The 21,761-nt window shown below is 37.8% G+C and overlaps 1 protein-coding gene across 1 annotated transcript in view; it reads left to right on the plus strand.

Moving 5' to 3' along the window:
• The window catches only part of Usp6nl (USP6 N-terminal like), a 111,969-nt gene that overhangs the window by 41,499 nt on the left and 48,709 nt on the right, over nucleotides 1-21,761 (plus strand). Inside the window, exons 3-5 of the mRNA XM_013014750.1 lie at nucleotides 665-747; nucleotides 6,388-6,427; nucleotides 18,339-18,419. Of these exons, the coding sequence (XP_012870204.1) occupies nucleotides 665-747; nucleotides 6,388-6,427; nucleotides 18,339-18,419 (204 nt within the window). The remainder of the gene's footprint in view (nucleotides 1-664; nucleotides 748-6,387; nucleotides 6,428-18,338; nucleotides 18,420-21,761) is intronic.

Here is a 21,761-nt window from a genome sequence, read left to right on the forward strand (position 1 = left end):
TTTTAGAAACAGGTCTTGCTATGCAGTCCAGGCTGGCTCTGTAGACTAGATTGGTCTCAAACCATCAGCCCTCCTACCTTAGCCTCCTTGGTGTTCAGACTGCAGGTATAAACCACCAGGCCAACTGTAACTACATTTTAGTGTGGTTTAGAATCCATAGAAAATGAAAAAAATGTTAAGCATCAGAATAGCGAATAATCCAATTAATAAATGGACAGATAAATTGGACAGTTCTCCAAATGAGAAGTACAGATGGGCAGTAAGCACATGAAAAATGTTAAACATCTACTGCCATGAAACAACTATGAATCTAAACTACATTGTCTGGGTGCTGGTGTTCCATGTCTGTAATTGTAGGTACTGAGGAGGCTGAGCTTGATAGGATTGTGGTTCAAGTTTTACCTGGGCAAAAAGTTTGCACTCTCAAATCTCAGCCAAAAAAAAACAAACAAACTGAGCATGGTATCTGTTGTCCTAGCTGTGGCAAGAAGCTCAAACAGGAAGATAGGTCTAGGCTAGCCAGGGCAGAAATCACCCATATCTCAAGATAACCAGAGCAGCAAAAATGGCTGCTGGTATGGCTAGCTGTAGAGCGCTTGCATAACAAGCATGGATCCTGAGTTCAAACCTCAGTTCCCAGTAACATTCTTTTCTATTACATTAGGGGCGAGAAGGTGCAGAGATTGAACCTTGGGAAGATGCTGATTACCTCGTTTACAAAGTCACCGATAGATTTGGCTTTTTACAGTAAGTTATATGGAGTGGAAGCTAATTTTTTTTGGTTGTAATATTTTTATGGTAACACATATTTTCTTTACTTTTAGTAGAGTTTTTGTGAATGAGATTCTGTAATGACCTTACTTCATTGGCACTAAATTACTGGCATTTTAAACTATCATTAAAATTGAGGCATACAGGTATTTTTTAATTTGGTAAGATAGTAAATTTGGTAAATATAGTAAATGAGAAGTATTAATAATTTAGCAGAATTAAACATTTTAAATAATTATAAAGCATTCAATTTTATATACATACACTTAAAAATAAATAGCAGTTAGAATATTAGTGATATGCACCCTAAAAATGAGCAATGAAAAGAAAAGCCATTAATCTGTATAGTTATATGCTCATGATTTTGCTTCTCAAAATTAATTCCATCAAAATTAATTCCGTTAATTTTGAGAGTGTCATCTAAAGAGAGAGGCCAGAGTAATAGAAAGGAAAGCAGTATTAAAACATCCTGCAAGATGATGTGAATCTCTTGTTCTGGTCTTGATATTGTTTACTCAGATTCCCACAGACTCCAGACTTCTGTTCATTTCTATACTTGTTTGAGTCCATACAATTTAAGGATTAGCTAAATTTTTCATTTGAATATACTTTTCCGGTTGTGTTTAGTTTAGATAGGAAAAACTAGGATTTTTTGTTTATAATATGACTCAATTTTAAAGGAAAATAAATACTTTCTTGTTTAACTCATAGCAGTAACTTACAGTATTCAGACTTTATTTTTTTCCTCTGCAGGTTTGGTTTATTGTTTTTTTTAGAGAGAGAGAGAGTGTGTGTGTGTGTGTGTGTGTGTGTGTGTGTGTGTGTGTATTTAGTGGTCATTTTGTTGTATTATGTTTTATTGAGGGTAAAGCAAACATACAGGAATTAGTAAATGATGTCTGCTGTTCTTGTGCTTTCCTAGTCTCTGGTTACTGAACCACTTCATGCTTTATGATTCATGGTTCAAAAACACACTGTCTTCTATATTTTAAGAGTATTGACGCTTTGGAGAAATGTAAGTGTGAGCCGGGCGCTGGTGGCTCACACCTGTAATCCTAGCTACTCAGGAGGCAGAGATCTGAGGATCGAGGTTCAAAGCCAGCCCAGGCAGGAAAGTCCGTGAGACTCTTATCTCCAATAAACCACTAGAAAACCAGAAGTGGCGCTGTGGCTCAAGTGGTAGAGCGCCCTCCTTGAGCTGAAGAGCACAGGGACAGCGCCCAAGCCCAGAGTTCAAACCCCACTACCGACAAAAAAAAAAAAGTAAGGTTTAGATTTGTATAAGATGTTAGTATTGTGCCTCATAGTAGCATCATATATCTAAAATTTTTCCTGAAGAGTTAAAAGAGAAGACTTTGAATTGAATTAGATTAGCAGCAGTATTTGATTATGGTGGAAACACTCTTCTTAGATCTCCACCTATTTTTTATTAGTTTGTATTAGTTATGTGTGTGGGGGGGTGTTCATTGTTACATCTTCACGTTTATATTACATTCAAATCAACCTGAACCCCTCTATCACATTCCTTGCCCCCCAATAGCTTTCCCAGAAGATTTCTTTGTTTTACTATCATAGTTTCAAGTAATCTATTTTTACAGTAGTTAGTCTCCCTTCCTACTAAAGTCTGTGAATGAGAGTGTGATATTTCATTTTTTGAGCTTAGTTTGGCGTTCCCTAGTTGTATCTATTTTCCTGCAAATGACATGACTTCATTTTTCTTTGTGGATATGTAATATTGAACTGAGTATGTGTGTGTGTGTGTGTGTGTGTGTGATTGTGTGTGTGTATGTATGTGTGAGTGAGTGTGTGAGAGAGAGAGAGACAGACAGACAGACAGACAGACAGAAAATCTTCTTTATCCATTCATCTGTTATTGGGCACCTTGGTTGATTCTATCATTTGGCTTGTGAGCAGTGTTTTAATAAACATGAATGTACCGATGTCTTTCTAGTATATTATTTATTCTCCTTTGGATACGTTCTGGTAGTGGTATGTGGAGTCATAAGGAAGGTCTACAGTTAGTTTTTTGAGCACCTCCATACTCATTTCTATTGAGACGACACTAGTTTATATTCCCAACAGCACAAGGAATCCCAGTTCCCCATCTCATCTCCAGTCTCTGTTGTTGTTTGTTTTCTTGATGGTGGCCACTCTGACTGGTATGAGAGGGAATCTTAGTATGGTTTCGATTTACGTCTTTGTTGTGGCTAAGTCGATTGCACATGTGCCAATTAGTCATTTGTATTTCTTCTTGTATGGCTCATTTTGTCCAATTGTTGATAGAATTATTTGTTCTCTTACTGCTTAATTTTTTTGGTTCTCTGTATTTTGTTGATAGTAATCTTTTATATGTTGAGTAGCTAGTGAGAATTTTTTTCCCCATTCTGTAGGTTATCTCATACTTCTGGTGATTGTTTCTCTTGTTGTGCAAAAAGTCTTTAATCTGATATAATACCATTAGTTAATTCTTGCTCGCTTCCTCTGGCTATCTGGAGTTCTATTCTGGACTTGTATCTTCCAGAGTTGTATCTACCTGGACTTGTATCTTCCAGAGTTTTTCTTACATTTTCCTGTAGTAGATTTAAAGTTTCAGATCTTGTTTTCAGCTCTTGGATCCAGCTGGAATTGATTTTTGTACAGGTTGAGTGGTAGAGATCTAGTTTCAGACTCTTAGAGGTAGATACCCAGTTTTCCCATCACTGTTTGTTGAAAAGGCTGTCTTTTTCTTCATTGTTTTTGGCTCCTTTGTTGAAAATTAGTTGGCTGTGTGTAGTTGTATTTGTAGATCTCCTATATTCTTCCATTGGCCTTTGGGCTTATTTTATACTAGCACCATAATGTTTTTGTTACTGTGGCTCTGTAGTATAATTTGAAGTCTTAATATTATGATACCTTCAGCAGTATTCTTATTACTTGGAATTTCTTTTGCTATTCGGCCCATTCCCAAATGTAAAAAAATCAGATGACTACAAATGCAACAGGAGATCATTGGTACATTTGTGTGGGTTCATGTATACAATATGTAAATGAAGTTTTGAAGGATAGTTTGAACATTAAACTGTTCAAATGAGCAGGTCTCAAAATTGTCTGCCTATTTTAATCAGCCAGAAATTTCTTTTTTAAAAAATCATGGAAACCAGGCGCTGATGGCTTATACCTGTAATCCTAGCTACTCAGGAGGCTGAGATCTGAGGATTGCGGTTCAAAGCCAGCCCGGGCAGGAAAGTCTAGTGAGACTCTTATCTCCAATTAACCACAAGAAAACCAGAAGTGGCTCAAGTGGTAGAATGCTCACCCTGAGCTGAAGAGCTGAGGGGCAGTGCCCAGGCCCATAGTTCAAGTCCCAAGACCGCTCCCCCCCAAAAAAGAAAGATCATCACTGAGTCCAATATTAGATTGTTTTTTAGACATTGGGATGCTACTGAGTTTACTTTGTCTTTCCCAAGTTTTTCTAATGGGACTGAATCACTATGATTGTGTTTTTATGACATAATGGCCCAATGTAGCTAGCATCAAGGACATGTGAAAAATTTGTGCAGTCCAACAGAATCTGTTAATTACCTATATTTTCTTGCTGCTTGAAACAACATGAGCTGGGCCTTAGACACAAAAGTCTGGCACAAGCTCTTAGATATATCTGGCAATCCAAGCATTGCAGTCAGATAATTCATATTTGTTTTTTGCTCTCAGTGTCTGCTAGGTGTAGTGGGGAAAAGTCAGTAGCTGTGTGTCAGACACTGTACTAAGCCCTGTACATCTTTACATAATTAGTTCACTTATTCATCTCAAAAAATTATTTGGGGCAGTGTTTATGCATTCTCTCTTTCTCTTTCTCTGTCTCTCTCTCTGTTTCTGTTTCTTTCTGTCTCTGTGTGTGTGTGTGTCTCTCTGTGTGTGTGTGTGTCTCTGTGTGTGTGTGTCTGTCTGTCTGTCTGTCTCTTTCTGTTTTTAGATGCTGAAACACAAAAAGGTCAAGTAACATCCCCAAGTTATTTGATAGTGAGTGTAAGATCTAAGTGTGGACCTTGAACTCGTTGAAGAGTCCATATTCTGAATACTGTAATACACTGCCTATTCCTGCCTTCTTACATTTTTTCTTTTTCGTCCAAGCAGGTAGAAAACTCGTTTATTAACAGAGAGCAGCCCTTTTTAAAGCCAAAAAGGGCGGCTACTTACATTTTTTTCATTAGACAGTGGAGGCGGGAGGGCAAGAGTGGAAATGATTACTTCTATTGAAATATATATCCATATTAAGAGAGCCAAGCCTTACCATTTCCTTTGGTACCAATTCTCAAACTATCATAGTAAAAAAAAAAAAGACTACTACATGACACTTTCCTAAAGCAGGTAGTACAAATGAAAATATTGAGACATGGAAATGTATTTGAGTGTAATATAAAACTTTATTAACTTTCTCTAAAGTCATTGCTCTTTTGTTACAATGCCTAATTTTAGTAAAACACCTTCTCCAGAGATTGTTGCTGGTGGCTTTTATTGCCTGTCACTGAGGAGAATTATCTTCACTACAAAACAAAATAACTTGATATAGGCCTTTAGATAGTACTCTCTGTCACACTTTGATCAAAAGAGCATTTATTTCTCTTATGCTAGTTATTTGTATATTTGTTTTTGGCTCTGCAATAATATTGGATTTTAAGTTCCTCATCTACACTGAAATTATGAAAAAAAGATAATAAGCTTATAGATTTATGTGAAAGCTACTAAGCTCATGTCTAGTCACACTTCTAGAAACTTAAACTACTTTGCTTTAATATATAAAGAAGGAGTGACAGTTATTAACAAATACAGTATGGGACTAACAGATTTGACAATATATATTAAATTTGTGGCCAACCCAACCTGGCTTGATGCTGGAATAGCAGTGTCTTTGTTTCGCTCCCAGCAGTGGGGCATCAACCCCAGTTTGTGTGCCTATGTTGGACCTACAGATGCAGAATAGAAAAAAAAATCAAGTTGCTTAAGAAGTTGGAAAACTTTAAACATGTTGGTCAAAAATAGCCATTTCATTCTGTTCAACTGAGAATGCCTGGTATTTGGATGATAATAAATTATACTTTAGATCACAAGTTATTAATAGGAGAATCAAGAGGAAATTGTACCAAAAATAGGGATGATAAAAATTAGTACCAAGCATCAGATGTTTAACTACTTATCAGAATTTCTATATTTATAGAATTTAACAGATTGTAGTTTACCATGACTATGTAAATATATGAGTGTTAGAATAAAGTTTTTTCAAGATTATCTGTTTTGATTACAAGGAATGAAAATTCTATCAGTCATTCATTTTGACTAGGTGGAATCTAAATCTAGAAAAAAGTTTACTTACTTTTGTATCAGTAAGCACTTTACCAATTGAGCTCTCACCTCCATTGTGGCATTTTACTCATTATTTGGAGATGGAATCTTGCTGACTTCTCTCCCTGACCTGGCTTGGTACCAATGAGTCTTCAAGAAGTCTGCTTCCTGAGTAGCTAGGAAGCTTATGCAACTCTTAGGATGCTCTTATGATGACACTCTACACCATATACATGGATAGGTATATATTTTTACAATCTGCTTCAGTGATCTCACATGTATTATTATTCTCTGCAGTGAGGAGGAGCTTCCATATCATAATGCAGCTATGGAACGGGTAAGTTCACTTCTTCATTTATTTGGCACAACAGTTGGATTATCTTTACCAGAGGAGTAAGATCTACCCCTTTTGTGATTGTTGAGTGCGATATAATAGGCAAGTACAGGCACAGTATTTGTTAAAATTTGACCCTAATGATATGACTTCTAAGAAAGTAAACTAATGGTGAAATAATTCTAGGAGGGTTTATGAGATTCTAAGAGATGGTTGAAAGTAAGAGTTGCATTTTGGAATGGTAGCCCCAATCTCAGCAGACCCCTACCTGTCACTGAAACTAGTCTCTGTGGCAGGAGCCTGGACAGACAAATTTCAAAAAGCATCACAAGTAATTTTCATGTTCCCTCTGGCCAAAAAGGCAGCATTTTAATGACTAGTAGTCCTTTAAAACATAAAGTTCCCACTAAGGACAAAATAGAACATTTTCTATAGTCAGATAACTAACTGTCTCAGAATTTTAAGTGACATGGTAAACCTGCCAGCTTAAAACAACAACAAAAAACCCAAAAGCAATTTCTCTTGACTCCACTCAGCAGGGAGCTGCACTGGATGTGCATGAGAAGTAGGGGTTGAAGCAGTACAGTTGCTCAAAACCTCCCTCCCAAGCCGGGCACTGGTGACTCACACTTGTAAATCCTAGCCACTCAGGAAGCTGAGATCTGAGGATCATGGTTCAAAGCTAGCTCAGGCAGAAAAGTCCCCATGAGAATCTTATCACCAATAAACTACTCAAAATAGCTGAAAGTGGCCCTGTGGCTCAAGTGGTAGAGCACAAAGAGGCTCAGGCACAGCATCCAGGCCCTGACATCAAGCCCCAGGATGAAGAGTGGGGAGGGGGGCACACAAACAACAAACCTCCTCTCCCCTCCCTTGCCCCCCCCCCCGTTTCTCTTTCCCCTCCTTCTCTTTCCTCCTCCTCCCTCCCTCTTCCTCTTTTCTTCCTCCTCCCCTTTCCTGGCCAAAAGTCTATATAGTGAAAGTGAGATGTCAGCTGGGATAATTTTCTGCTTGTGTGTATCCTATGAGCTAGGGGCTAAACTTCAGGCAGGGCAGCTGAAATTGGAATTTGAAGAATATTTTTCAGAATTTGAAAAATCTTTTTTAAAAAATGTTTTAAGATCAGAATATTCTGAAAACCAGAACTGTAGCAAAACTTTTAAGATTAGAAAGAATATTGCATCATCTTGCAAAGAAATGGAAGGACCTGGAAAAAATCATGTTAAATGAAGTGAGGCCCAGAAAGAAAAAGGATGCATGTTTTCTCTCATATGTAGAAGCTAGAATTAATTTATAAATACATACGAACAGTTTTGGATGATATACAAGTGTACACAAATGTATTGACTGAGTAGGGTAGATTCAGGGGAGAACTCAAATAGTATAATTCCTTAGAAAGGCTAACCAACCATCCAACAAAATAAAGCAAGGTATTCCCAAGAGTGTGGGGCCAAAGGAAGGGAAGTAGTGGAATGAAGAGAGGAAGAGGAAGGCGAATACAGTCACAAAAGTCAAAGCAAATGCTACAAAATTATGAAATACAAAATATAAAATTGAAGGAAGGTGTAGGGTTGAAAGGGATGTCGGAGAATGTTGAAAGGGGTGATATTGATCAAGATGCTTTGTATTCATAAACTGCCTTGTTAAGTGGCAACTTCTTTGCACAGCTACTGAAAGACAATGAAAACCTATTTTAAAAGAGATGTAGATAAACTTGCGATTTTACAGATCCCTGTGGACCAATTTCTTTCTTTTAATAGTTGTGCTATTGACACAGTAGTGTGACCTGCAGTAGACTAGATGCTGCACAGAATTCTAGGACTGAGAAAAACATGTTCTTGTTAGTGGAGCATACATGCTTGAAAGCAGATGTTTTTCTTCAATTTTTGGTTTCTAAGACTTACCTATCCAATAAAAGATCTCCTACACAGTGCAGTTAGGCTTATAATGAGTTGATTGTTTAAAGAATTTAATATAGGGCTGGGAAGTTGGCTCAGTGGTAGAGTGCTTGCCTTGCATGCATGAGGCCCTGGGCTCGATTCCTCAGCACCACATACGCAGAAAAAGCCGGAAATGGTGTTGTGGCTCAAGTGGTAGAGCGCTCGCCTTGAGCTGAAGAGCTGAGGGACAGCACCCACACCCAGAGTTCAGGCCCCATGACCGACAAAAAACAAAACAAAACAAAATAAAACAAAACAATATAATTGACTCATTTAAAAACATTTTTGCAGAATAGAGTTGACTTCTTTGTTTCATATAAACCCCATCTGAAGGCCAAAAACTAGTTTTCAGATTAATCCCAGTTTTTCTATTTAAGTTCATGTATTTTTTTTTAAAGTAGTTGCCTTGTTAAAGTAGCCAAGCTGCTTGTAGGAAACTAATAAAATTTATACATATATAAATACCTTTTAATAGAATTAAATCAATGGATTGATAGCTTTGTTGAAGTCTGCAGTCTTTATAAAGCATACCCTTGAAGCATGCACTTTTTGCTATTAGGAAACTGGTGTACTAATGTATAATCAAGTGAGCATGGCTTGTATTCTAGCAATTCTCTAAAGTAGGGATCGTAATCCTCTCTCCTAAGAGGATTAATGTAATGTTGGCAAAGTGTTTTGGGTTCCCCCAGACAAGCACTTGATAAGCGAATAAATACGTATACTCATTATATTTACTCTGGAGAGAAAAATATTAATATTGCTTTTTTGAGCTTACTGATGTTTTTAATAAAGAGAAAAATTACAAATTTTCATAAATTCAGCCCTTCATGTAGTACAATATCTTATGTACTATTTAGAGTATTAGACCTACTTCTTTTTAAATGGTTTGTAATCTTATTCAAAATACTTGATCCATACTGTTCCTTCCTGCACTTGTCCTCTCCTGCCCTCTGCTGGTGAGATATAGGCATGGGTGACTGTCAGCTTCATCTTCACTCACATCCTAATTGCATGGAAGAGCACACATTGTAAGAGATGGGGAAGATCTAGCTTTTTACTATTTTCACACTTCACATATTGTGGAACACTTCTGGTTACCATGAGGTGTTGGGGTTTTCCCCAATATTACCAAGTAGTTCCTCAGTGGACACTGACTGCAAGCAATTCTGACACCATCCAGTACAGATCTCATGTGTTAAAAGCTCAGTGGCACAAGACTACTCTCGACATAAAACACTAATCAACAGCTCCAGATTGTCACCTGTGCTGTAAGTTGGAGGCTTTCATGACCCCTTCCTTATATTTGATTATTAGCTTCAAACCTAAAAAGAACAGCTCAGGGACATCCAAATTTGAGATTCATAGGACAGGTCACAGGGGAGTGCAGAGTGTCCCTGTCTTCCTTGGGTACAGTACCCCTCTATGTTGTCAGTTTGAAAGATTTCCAAACCTGTAATGGAGGCTTTTTGTTTTGTTTCGTTTTTTTGCTTTTTGGTCGGTCATGGGGCTTGAACTCTGCGCTTGGGCGCTGTCCCTGCGCTCTTCAGCTCAAGGAGAGTGCACTACCGCTTGAGCCACAACGCCACTTCCGGTTTTCTAGTGGTTTATTGGAAATAAGAATCTCATGGACTTTCCTGCCCAGGCTGGCTTTGAACCGCGATCCTCAGATCTCAGCCTCCTGAGTAGCTAGGATTACAGGTGTGAGCCACCGGCACCTGGCTGGAGGCCTTATGATATAGGCATGACTGGTTATTAAACTGACTCTGTCCCCTTTACCTTTTTAATAGAATAGCGTGTGAAGCTGGTCCAGGAGCTTACACATAGTCACCTTATTAGAATAATTGACACTCCCAGGAAATTACAAGGGTTTTAAGGGCCAATATTAGACTATTATTCAAATAGAGGAGCCATAAAAGCATTTGAAGACTTGAATTTCTTATTCTGGAAGAAAAGGCTAGTTAATATACACCCATGTATTGTGTTGTGTAAAGGTTTAACTTTGACTGTTTGAATTCTTAGTCATGTGAATAGCGATAGGGATTTGTGTGGGTAATGAATGAAACAATTATTGAATATTTACTGTTAAGCTGGTCCTGCACAAAGTTAAAAATGTTTTAAATTACTAGGAGGTAAGAGATAGCAAAGATTATGATTCTATTTTTAATCCTTAAAATATACTTTGCCTAATAAATGAAATCAATTCTGTTTTGAATTTGATTTCAGCTTAAGATAATAGGTTCTCATATTTTGAACTTTAAATGAAAAGTTTAGTTCTTCCCCAAAAATAGCTCCTGAGAAGAAAAGTATACAACAACATGCCGTTTTCTTAGCCAGTAGAATTAATGGAGAGACAACAAAGGGAATGCAGATGAGCATTAAGAGCTCAGCAAATATATGTGGTTCTGACATTTTGAGGATTAGGATTTTCTTTCATGTTTGGTTATCCTGTATGGTCTGAAAATGTGCATATTGAGTATATTTATGACCTAGATCTTGTTTGTTAAATATCATCCCATACACCGTCAAAAGGAACCAAGGTTTCTGATGGTTCATACTATACCTGGGATGCAGAGAACATAAGGTAGCCAGAATCAGTTCCAGAAAACAAAGTCGCAAAACAAAACAAAAACCCTAATGGGCATATCAAAAGGACTCATTTGGGAAGAAATCTACAGTCAGATAAGCTGGCCAAATTTGGGAAAATTGAAAGGTAGATGGTTATAATTCTTTAGAGAATAGTAAATAATGGGAAGAGTGAATAGAAAGAAAGCCTTTTTAATGTCAAAAGATAATGTCAGTTATTAATCCAGAAGGAATGATACAATTTATGAGGGGAACCACTGTTTCATCGTCATCAATGCTGTCATTGACTTAAGTAGGAATTATCAGTGGACGATGGGACCATTGCGGGGTTTTAAGCATAGGATGTTTACACTCTTCTGTAGTATTATGAATCACAAAAGAGAATTTCTCTGTTAATGAAGAAGTTGAGAACATACCATGTTAGCTGAGTGATCAGACTATAACATTGATAGTTGTCCAGATTGGCATCACAATGTTAAGATATTCTATTGAATGCCATACATAGTTGAATCCCAAATAGGTCCTCTACCAAAAAATAGGAAAAGAAAAGAAAAAGATTAACTGGAAAGACCTTTGGTGATCTAGAGATACTTCTTGGGTATAAACCACTTGCCTAGCCCAAGTCATAAGACTCTATCTTAAGACTTCAAAACATAGTACTTTCCCCTTAAAACTGAGGAACAAGTAAGGAAACTGATGTATGAACTGTTTATGAGATAATAATGACCCAATTTTAAATTTCTGTGGTATTTTAATGGATTAGCCACATTAAGAACTTCCTTAAATAACAAAATTAAGTGAAATCTGGCAAAAGTTTAGATCTTAATAAAACCCTCATAAGTGTAGTATGCGATTCTTTCAGGTTTTCTGTAGGCTTGGAATATTTCAAAATAGAGAAGTAACATGTTTTTATGTGAAATCGAAAGAAAGGATTTTTGTTTGTTTGTTTTTGTGTCAGTCAACCCTAGAACTTGAACTCAGGTCGTAGGTACTGTCTCTGAACTTTTTTGAGCCACAGTTTCACTTTCGGCTTTTTGATGGTTAACTGGAAATAAGAGTCACAGGCTTTCTTGCCTGGGCTGGCTTTGAACTGCAATCCTCAGAGCTCAGCTTCCCAAGTAGCTACCAGCACCCAGCCAGTCCATTTTATGTAAGCTTCTAGCCTTAGTAATTCTGCAGTTGGGCAACTTGCCTACAAGATGATATGATACCATTTCTGGTATTATACTACAGAAGAGATAAGATTAAACTTAGTTTTTTTTGGCTATTTCTGTATTACTTTGACCACACTGCTGATTTTGACCAACCATTCTGATTCTGTTATATTCATATTCATTCTCCTTCCTATTCCTTCACTTTGGGACCACAGAATGCTATCAGTTACCTCATAGTGCTATTTAATTGTCTTTCCTTATGAAAGCCGTGTTTAATTTTTAAATGTTTATTTAAATTTTCTTATGTAAAAACTTCTGTTTTAAGTGAGGATATTTAAAGATGGGTCTATAATACAGTTCCTGTGGTTAAGGAACTTGTTCCTTAATAATAATAATGTAGGGGGCTGGGAATGTGGCCTAGTGGAAGAGTGCTTGCCTGGATTGAAGCCCTGGGTTCAATTCTTCAGTACCACATAAACAGAAAAAAGCCAGAAGTGGTGCTGTTGCTCAAATGGTAGAGTGCTAGCCTTGAGCAAAAGAAGCTTAGGGACAGTGCCCAGGCCCTGAGTTCAAGCCCCAGAACTGGCAAAACAAAAAAACAAAAAAAAATGTAATTTGGTCACTAAGCTGCTAGAACACAAGTATTGGGTGCTGTCACAATAAGCATAATTCTTACTTTGTAGATGATACAACTAAGGTATAAAAGCATGAAATAATTTGCCACAGATGAAACAGCCAGGAAGGGACAGAGTCAGGTTTGAATCCAAGCCAGCTGGAATATAGGTCTGTAGCATTAAATGTCTAGAGAGCAGTTGATTTTTGTTTTCTTGGAACATGGAGGCATTTTGGGAGAGTTCCAGACATTGGACCTTTTACCTAAATCTTGAGATGATGCATGGAATTTTGCCAAATGATGGTGAAGAAAAGCATTTGATTAGGTAGCTAAATATGAAAACTTGGTCTAAGTATGACAATACATTGTATGTTAGAAATGACAAATAGTTTAGGATGCTCAGGTCATAGAAGTGTTAGCAAGTAAAACTGGAAAGTTAGTTGGGGGGAGGGGACAGTATTGTGAAGGGTCATCATATATGCTGTTAGGAGGTTTGAGCTTTTTGTGGATCAAGTAGCCACTGAAGGATTTTAGAGACTGGGATATGTGTGAACTGTTGGACAGTATAGATACTACATTGAAAGCAGGGGTAATCAGTAGAGAGCTATTGTTTTTATTGGGGTAGTATGATTGTTTGAGTGAAGGCAAAGGACAGGAGGGAAACAAGAGACAGAGAGACAGAGGTTGGAGCCAGCAGAGTATGGTTTGGGGATAGGAACTAAGAGGGAGACTTAAAACAAGTTGGTAGTGCATAAAGATATATTAATTCATGTATTCATTTCAGGGAGCAGCCATATTTGGGGAAATTGTTTTGGCTTACTGTCCATTGAACTTTTCAGTAGAGATTGAGTATGCCTTTTATGTCTAGTTTTGTCTTGGTGTTACTGTGCCTTTGGCAACTTGATGTTCTTTAGCATATTTTTCTAGGCACTTCAGTTAGCATTGTTTGCCACATACATTTTCAGTTACTTGTTACTTTAAAGTAGTTGTTAGAATAGTTAGCTTTAACGTTTGATAGAAAGTATTTCTTAGCCATGAATTATAGATTCATGGGTAGGGAGAGGAAGACTTTTCATGTGCATTCCAACCTAGTGTAGTTGAACTGACAACATTATGGAGTTAACATTTATGCTTAATTGACTTATAGGTATATAAAAATTTTTAAATCTAACAGCCTGGAAGCTTTCCCAAGGCATAACTTTATGTATGTGAAAAGAAAAGCATTCTTTATGGTTTTTAAAATCGTGTGTATGTGTTTTATACTTGCCATGTGAAAATATATAATATTTAATATATCTAATATATGGTAAACATTAGAATATAGTATGTCTTTTTCTTTTCTTTTTTTTTTGGGGGGGGTCCGGTTGTGGGGCCTGAACTCTGGGCCTGGACTCTGTCCCTCAGCTCTTCAGCTCAAGGCTAGCGCTCTATCACTTGAGCTACAGCGCCACTTCCAGCTTTTTTCTTTTTGCTTATGTGGTGCTGAGGAATCGAACCCAGGGCCTCATGTATGCAAGGCAAGCTCTCTACCACTGAGCCACCTTCCCAGCCCAGTATGTCTTTTTCTTAAAAGAATGACTACTTCCTAAAGTGATTCTTTGATAATTCTAAATCATAAAAAGGAAAGATAGCTAGAGACCCGCTATATCACTGCAGGGTTGTTCCTGGCACAGTATAAGTTATTATACTCTTGAGTTGGCTTGAATTATTTGGAGTTTTCCTCTTGGTGGAAAGAGGGATTATACTTTGAAGAAGTATAGAAGAACAACAACAGCATTAAAAAAAAAAAAAGGGCAGCATGGATCAATTTCAGTTTTTCACAGCTTAGCCTTCTCTACAGTTATATTTAGCAGAAACATTAATTAGATTTTAATGCCCTTCTGAGTTTTAAAATTAAACATATTTTTGAAACCATCTGCATCATTGTATCACTAATGTAATGAAACTGTGCTTAGTGTTTTGGAAAGAAAATGGGGATTACAACAGTATCCTTTCCTCATGAGTGATCATCTTTTATTATAAATTTAACTTTTTATGAAAAAAAAAGATTTTAAGAATATACCTAAAAATAAAATTTTATAAAAATGTCCTCATTGGTGAGAATCTTTTCCTAAATTCAGAATTTTCTTTGGGATTTATGCTTCTTTTAGATCTAAAAATATTGGTGGTGGGCGTATGCCATCTGCCAATATAAGTGTGATTGCCTGTATAAGGGCAGGAGACAAGATAGTCTGAGACAAAGATGTGGTAGTTAAAAGTACAGGTCCTGGAGCCCAGCCCTCTACCTTTACCATTTGCCTTGCAAATTGCAGGTGGGCAGACATCTATCTCATAAGGTTATGGGGATGCTTGCGTGGGTCCCCATGTATAGGATATAACCTCAGCCAGGTGCTGGTGGCTCACACCTGTAATCCTAGCTACTTGGAGGCTGAGATCTGAGGATCTCAGTTTGAAGCCAGCCCAGGCAAGAAGAGTCTGTGAGACTCTTATCTCCAATTAACCACAAGAAAACCATAAGTGGTGCTGTGGCTCAAGTGGTAGAGCACTCACCTTGAGCTGAAGAGCTGAGGAATAGCACCCAGGCCCAGAGTTCAGGCCCCACAACTGACCAAAAAGAAAAAAAGAAAAAGATATATCCTCAGAATAGTTTCTTTTTTTGTGCAATCTTCTGTTCCCATTGTGTGTGTGTATGTGTGTGTGTGTATGTGTGTGTGTATACACATACGTACTGTGTACAATGCTCAGGCTCAAATTCAGGGCCTAGACACTGTCTGTGAGATTTTTTGCTCAAGGCTGGCATTCTGCCACTTGAACCATCTGGCCTTTTGATGGTCAATTGGAGGTAAGTCTTAAGGACTTTCTTCCCTGGGCTAACTTTGAACTTTAGTCCTCATATCTCAGCTTCCTGAGTATCAGCTAGCTTATAGATGTGAACCACTAGTGCCCAGCACCTGGTATCCATTGCTTTTTTTTGGGGGTGGGGTCCGGTCGTGGGGCCTGAACTCTGGGCCTGGGTGCTGTCCCTCAGCTCTTCAGCACAAGGCTAGTGCTCTACCACTATAGCCACAGCACCACTTCCGGCTTTTTTCTTTTTGCTTATGTGGTGCTGAGGAATCAAACCCAGGGCCTCATGCATGCAAGGCAAGCGCTCTACCACTGAGCCACCTTCCCAGCCCTGCTTTTAGTTTATATACTTATTGTACTCCCAGGTGTACTTAGCATAAATAAATAAATAAATAAAGTGCTTCTGGAAACCAAAGAAGTGAAGAGTATCAGGCTTTGACTATTACTTATGTATGCCTTGCTACCACATGAGCCACAGTCCCAAATCTTTTCATTCATTTCAATTCTTCTGACACATGCAGAATCTGTTTAAGATTAGCTTACTTATTTTTTTTAAGTGGTTGAACAAGTTTACTACAAATATTTTGAAAAAATACATATAAGAGTTTTGAGGGCTTTTTTTGTATATTTTTTCTCTAGCTACTTATGCATACCATAAGGGAATGAATGAATAAATGAAAGCTCTTCTTTAAAAAACAAAAATTCTGTCAGTGAAAATATTAATATATGGGAATGTAGGAAAATGAGGGAAAATTATCAAATTTTGAAGTTGAATTTTTTTTTTAAAGATATTTCAATTCCCCCTTCTTCTCCTTTCCCCCACCCCCGTGGTATTGGAATTTGAAATAAGGCTTTGTACTTGCTGAGTAAGTGCTCTTCCTATTAAGTAGTACCTGTTTTTTTGCTCTGGTTTTTAAAATATCGAGTCTTGGATTTTGCCCAAGCTGGACTGGACTTCAATACTCCTATTTATACTTTCTTCTGTAGCTGGGATGGCAGGTGTGTGCCACTGTATTCAGTTTTTCTGTTGAGATGGGGCCTCACAAACTTTTTTGACCAGACTAGCTTGGAACCACAGTCTAATCTCGGTCCCCACTAGGTGAGATGACAAGCATGCTCCACCACATTGGTGGAATGGAAATTTTGCCTTGAAATGCCATTTTCTCTATCTCTGCCTCTCAAATAGCAGGATTACAACTATGAGCTACCAGTGCTCAGCATGAAGATATTTAAGATATTCCTTTTTAATGTATATCTGTATTAATCTCTATATAAGTCACACACATATATGTATATACCCACACATATGTACCTGGGGACTAGTGGCTTATGCCTAGTTACTCAGAAATTGGAGAGCTGAGGATCATAGTTTGAAGTCAGCTCAGGCGGAAAAGTCCATGAGAATTTTTTTTTTTTTTTGTCGTGGGGCCTGCACTCTGGCCCTAGATGCTGTCCCTCAGCTCTTCATCTTAAGGCTAGCACCCTACTACTTGAGCCACAGCTCTACTTCCAGCTTTTTTCTGCTTATATGGTTCTGAGGAATCGAACCCAGGGCCTCATGCATGCAAGGCAAGCACTGTACCACTGAGGCACCTTCCCAGCCTGTCCATGAGACTTTTATTTCCAATAAACTTCCAAAAAGTCAGAAGCGGAGCTATAGTTCAAATGGTAGACTGCTAGCCTTGAGCAAAAAAAGCTCAGGGACAATGAGATGATGTTAACCAAAATGTTCCCCAAGACAGGGACACAAGGTGTTTTTTCTTTCTTGCTGTTGTTTTTAATGTACTTATAATGCACTATGTGATTCTTTTGTTTCTTTTCTAAGTTCTTCCCCTCACGGTATAACCCCTGTTTTCACTGTATTTGATTCTGGTATTCTGCATCTTGTATATACATTTTTGTAATTAGGGGAGGAGAAGGGGTATAGTGGAATACTTAAATGGGGATGCAGGTTGACCCATTGTAATGATGAAATATACAAGGACACTATGTTGAAAATGAACTTTACAATGGGGGGGGGGTGAGGAAGGAGGTGGGGAGGTAGGGAGGGAAGGAAGTGATGGTGGGGGAAAATCAAAGGAGGAGGTAACAATGCTTGATTGGAAATGTACTCATTACCCTACTCATGCAACTGTAACCTCTCTGTACAGTATCTTTACAATAAATATATATATATATATATATAAATTTTTTTTAAAAAAGCTCAAGGACAGTATCTAGGCACTGAGTCCAAGTCCTAGGACTGTCATATACACACAAAAAAAATTACACACAAGGTTTTGGGTGATTTACCTTAAATTATTATCAAGAATAAACTATCCATCCGTATGTATATAATTTTACTTAAATGATATATTCTCTATAAGTGTGTGTGTGTGTGTGTGTGTGTGTGTGTCCCTCCCTTGCTTTCCCTTGGCTTTTTTTGCTCAAAACTAGTGCTCTACCACTTAAACACATGTCCACTTGTAGCTTTTTGATGGCTAATGGGAGATAAAAGTCTCATGGACTTTTTCTGTTGGGGCTGGTTTTGAGCCGTGATCCTTAGATCTCAGTCTTCTTTGTAGCTGCATTATAAGCATGAGACACCAGTGTCTGGTTTATAATTCTTAATGTAGAATTCTATATTTATATAACTAACATCCAATTTAAAAAATTGAGATTTTAAAAAATAAGAGATTTTAAAAAATAAGATAGCACAGCTTTAACAGCATTTTATTTTTGTAGTTTTATAAATAAGCTTCAAACAAATAATAAAAACATATATTTCAATTTTATTTTAGCAAAAACATTTGGAAATCGAAAGAACTACCAAATGGTTGAAAATGTTAAAGGGATGGGAAAAATACAAGAACACTGAAAAGGTAAGTTAAAATAATATGATTTCCATATGAAACTATACATCCACTGTCTATTTTCAGAGTAACAGCTTTTCTTCAATTGTAAAAGTGTTACATTCATACTATTTTTGAAACTTTCATTAATCAGAAGGTATTCTTTATCTTTGGAGGCTTGTGCTATAAATAATAGAATACCCAACTCAGATTGATTTCAGCCTTTCAGAGGCTCGGCTTTGTGGTCCAGAGGCAGCCTGGCTTGTAAGAAGGATTTAATTCAGCTCCTCAGTGCTGTAACTTAGTTTCTTCCTCCTACTCTCTGCCTTCTGCAGTGTCAGCTTCATCTAGAAATTGGCTTCCCTTAGGGATCTCAATCATGGCAGCAGCTCTAGGCTTCATATCCATGTGTCACACTGCTCAGAAAGAAGCTGGCCTCTGAACACTTTCCTTGCAAACAGGAGCAATCTCCTCTTCCAGAAGCTTCTTGTTTAAAATCTCCTCTTAAATCTTCTTGCCCTGAGTAGAGTTTGTGCCAAATTTTAAACCAGTTAAATAAAATCCACCATACATCCGTTAAGGTCACTACCTTAGTCTCACCAGAGAAAGCTTGAAATAATGAGATACAGTCAAGTTCTTGGAGGTAGAAGTTTTGCACAGTCTAATTTTCTACTGAAAGGTAAAATACTGTGTTAGCAGTTACAGCAAATGCTATGTCAATGTCCTTCAAGTGACAGTCTCACCTCTGTCATTGTGAGTAAATGTTTGTCAAATACTGCTGGACATCTGAACAGCCATACAGATGTGGCTAGTTAATTTTTGCGAGTAAAAAATAGTGTTGTGGGAGGCTGGAGGGGTGGCTTTAAGTGGTAGAATGCCAGATGAGCAAGCAAGCAAGCTGAACAACTCTGAATCCCTGAGTTCACACCTCAGTACTTTTGCCCGGGTGGTGGGAGGTTGTGGGGGGGGGGGTGTTGGTAACAAAAGAAAGAAAAATCAGTTGGTTCAAATTGTTGCTCCATTTCCTGAATGCTTTTTCCTGAGGTACCCATCATATGTAAGTATGACGCAGAAACTCCACATGTCCTTCCCATTTTGTTATTCAGTACATTAGTAAAACATGTATTCAAGAGCTGAGATTTAATCAAGTTCTTGCATTTTACTGTTGTGTCCAGGACTTGTTAAGTGGCTAAATGACCTGTTTTAAGCTGTGAGCGGAAAGGCAGTGATTACTAGTACAATACTTTGCTGCCTTGATTTGTGTCCAGGTACAGTAGTTCTGTTATCACTGCTCTCCTGCCTTCAGTGGAAAAGTCAGAACAATGAAAGTGGGAAATAACACTGTAGTCATAGTGTGAAAATAGTGGGGACACTGACAGTTTCTTCACTGGTCATTTTTCTTTTTGAGCATCCTGAGAATACCATTATTTTAAGGTTAGACTTTTATTAGTTTAGAGAAAAGTGAGTTCACTTGGGGTTGTCAGTTTTTTATTTTAGAATTGAGTTTAGAACTCTACATGTTTTTAAGAAAGGCCAGTTAGTTCAAAGTGGAAACTTAGGTGCAGTGGTAGGCTCTTGTTTAATAGTATTCTGTCTCTCATAGACCTAGTGTTGACAATTGCTTTATCTTACGCCTTTGTGAAAAGATTGCTCAAGTGATAATTACAAGATGAATTTTGATGCAGTGTGGCTATTCTTTAGTCTCACATAATAAAATATTTGTAGAACCATGCAAGTTTATATGCTTTTCCAGTGAATATGTAACCATTGGAGTCTGTAAATCTCTGAAAAAATGAGCAGTTCTATGAGACTATTACTTTGACAGCAACTCTGGCTAATGCAGTTCCCATTAAGAGAGACTAACAGAACTATTTCTTTGATGTATAATTTTAAAGCACTCTCCCATAACTATAATGCTAGAATCATTTGATGATATATATGGTCCAATTTAGTATGAAACAGAATGTACCTTCTAAAAGAATTACTGTGTTCAATTCATACCTGCTTTTAAACTGCATTGCAGTGAAAAAGTAACAAAGGTTTTTCATTTTCAAAGAGGAGGTGTGTTTTCTCATCACAGATTTCTGTAATAATACAGAGGAGTCCTACAAATATCTTAAAAGAAAAATATAGCCCTATAGAGAGTATTTGAATATTTTAGAACTGAAACATAAATGACAACATCTCTATTAGGGCTGTGTTGCCTGTCTGTCCTCACAGTGATTGCCTTCCCATGGAATCATATTGTTTTTTAAATATAGTCTTATCACATGAAGTTTTTTTTTTCTTCTGTTAAAACCACTCTGACTTAATGGGTCATGATACCATTGTATCATACTCCTACTGCAGTACATATGGGTTTTCTCAGTTGTTGTTAGACAAATAACTGAATGGACCATTAAGACTATAGTAACCAACATTTTATTTTACTGCCCTCAAAATGGAATTATATCATTTCAAAATAAATTTCTCAAGGTGTCATATAGCTTGTTAGTTACAAGCAAGGGAGTCTGGAATTCTTGGAGAGTCTGGAATTTTTGAATCTTTTTTTTTTCTTTTAAATTTTAGCAGGGATTTTTTTTTTTAAATTAAAACAGGGGTAAAGCCAGGCATCAGTGACTCATGCCTGTACTCCTAGCTACTCATGAGGCTGAGATCTGAGGATCAAAGTCCAAAGCCAACTGGGGCAGGAAAGTTCTGGGCAGGAAAGTCCATGAGATTCTTATCTCCAATAGTTAAAGACTGATTTTTTTTTTCATCTTGTGTGCTAGCATTTCCTTTTGGCGTCTGTCAGTAAAAACTCAGGCTTGTAGTAGTTTAAAATGTTTCAGATTCAGATTTAGGAGACAAGTGTTATTTGAGATATAGAAGAGCTCAAGCGGCAGGTCTGAAGATAAAGACAGAAAGAGGCAATAGGGGCACAAAATGCACATAAAGTAACTTTAAAAAAAAAAAAAAACAACTTGAGAGAGTTCCGGGAAGATGGCGGAGGAGAAGCTGGATTCTGAACAAGCTCTCGCATAGAAAGCAGTTTTAGAGTTCCAGTGAACAGTCCTAAGCCAGAGAATCACACCAAGTGTGCCATCACAGGACAGAGAGTTAGGCAACAGAGGGGAAGCCAAGGCAAGGAGACACATCTGAGTGCTTGCCAGCAGCCGCTGTGGCGGCGGCATGGTCGCAGCGGTGGCCGCAGCCATACCTGAACCACAGAGAGCCCGGGATGAAGGAGTCAGACGCAGCGGGCGAGTGGATTCTACTCAACACCAGCAAGAACCGACAAGGAGCGGACATCTTCATCCTGCAGTTTGCAGACCAGAGACGACCCAGGAACCAAGACTCGGCGTGAGTAGAAGCCCGACGTCCTCACTCCTT

This window comes from Dipodomys ordii, unplaced genomic scaffold, assembly GCF_000151885.1.
Source record: "Dipodomys ordii isolate 6190 unplaced genomic scaffold, Dord_2.0 Scaffold24, whole genome shotgun sequence".
Classification (NCBI taxonomy): Eukaryota; Metazoa; Chordata; class Mammalia; order Rodentia; family Heteromyidae; genus Dipodomys; species Dipodomys ordii.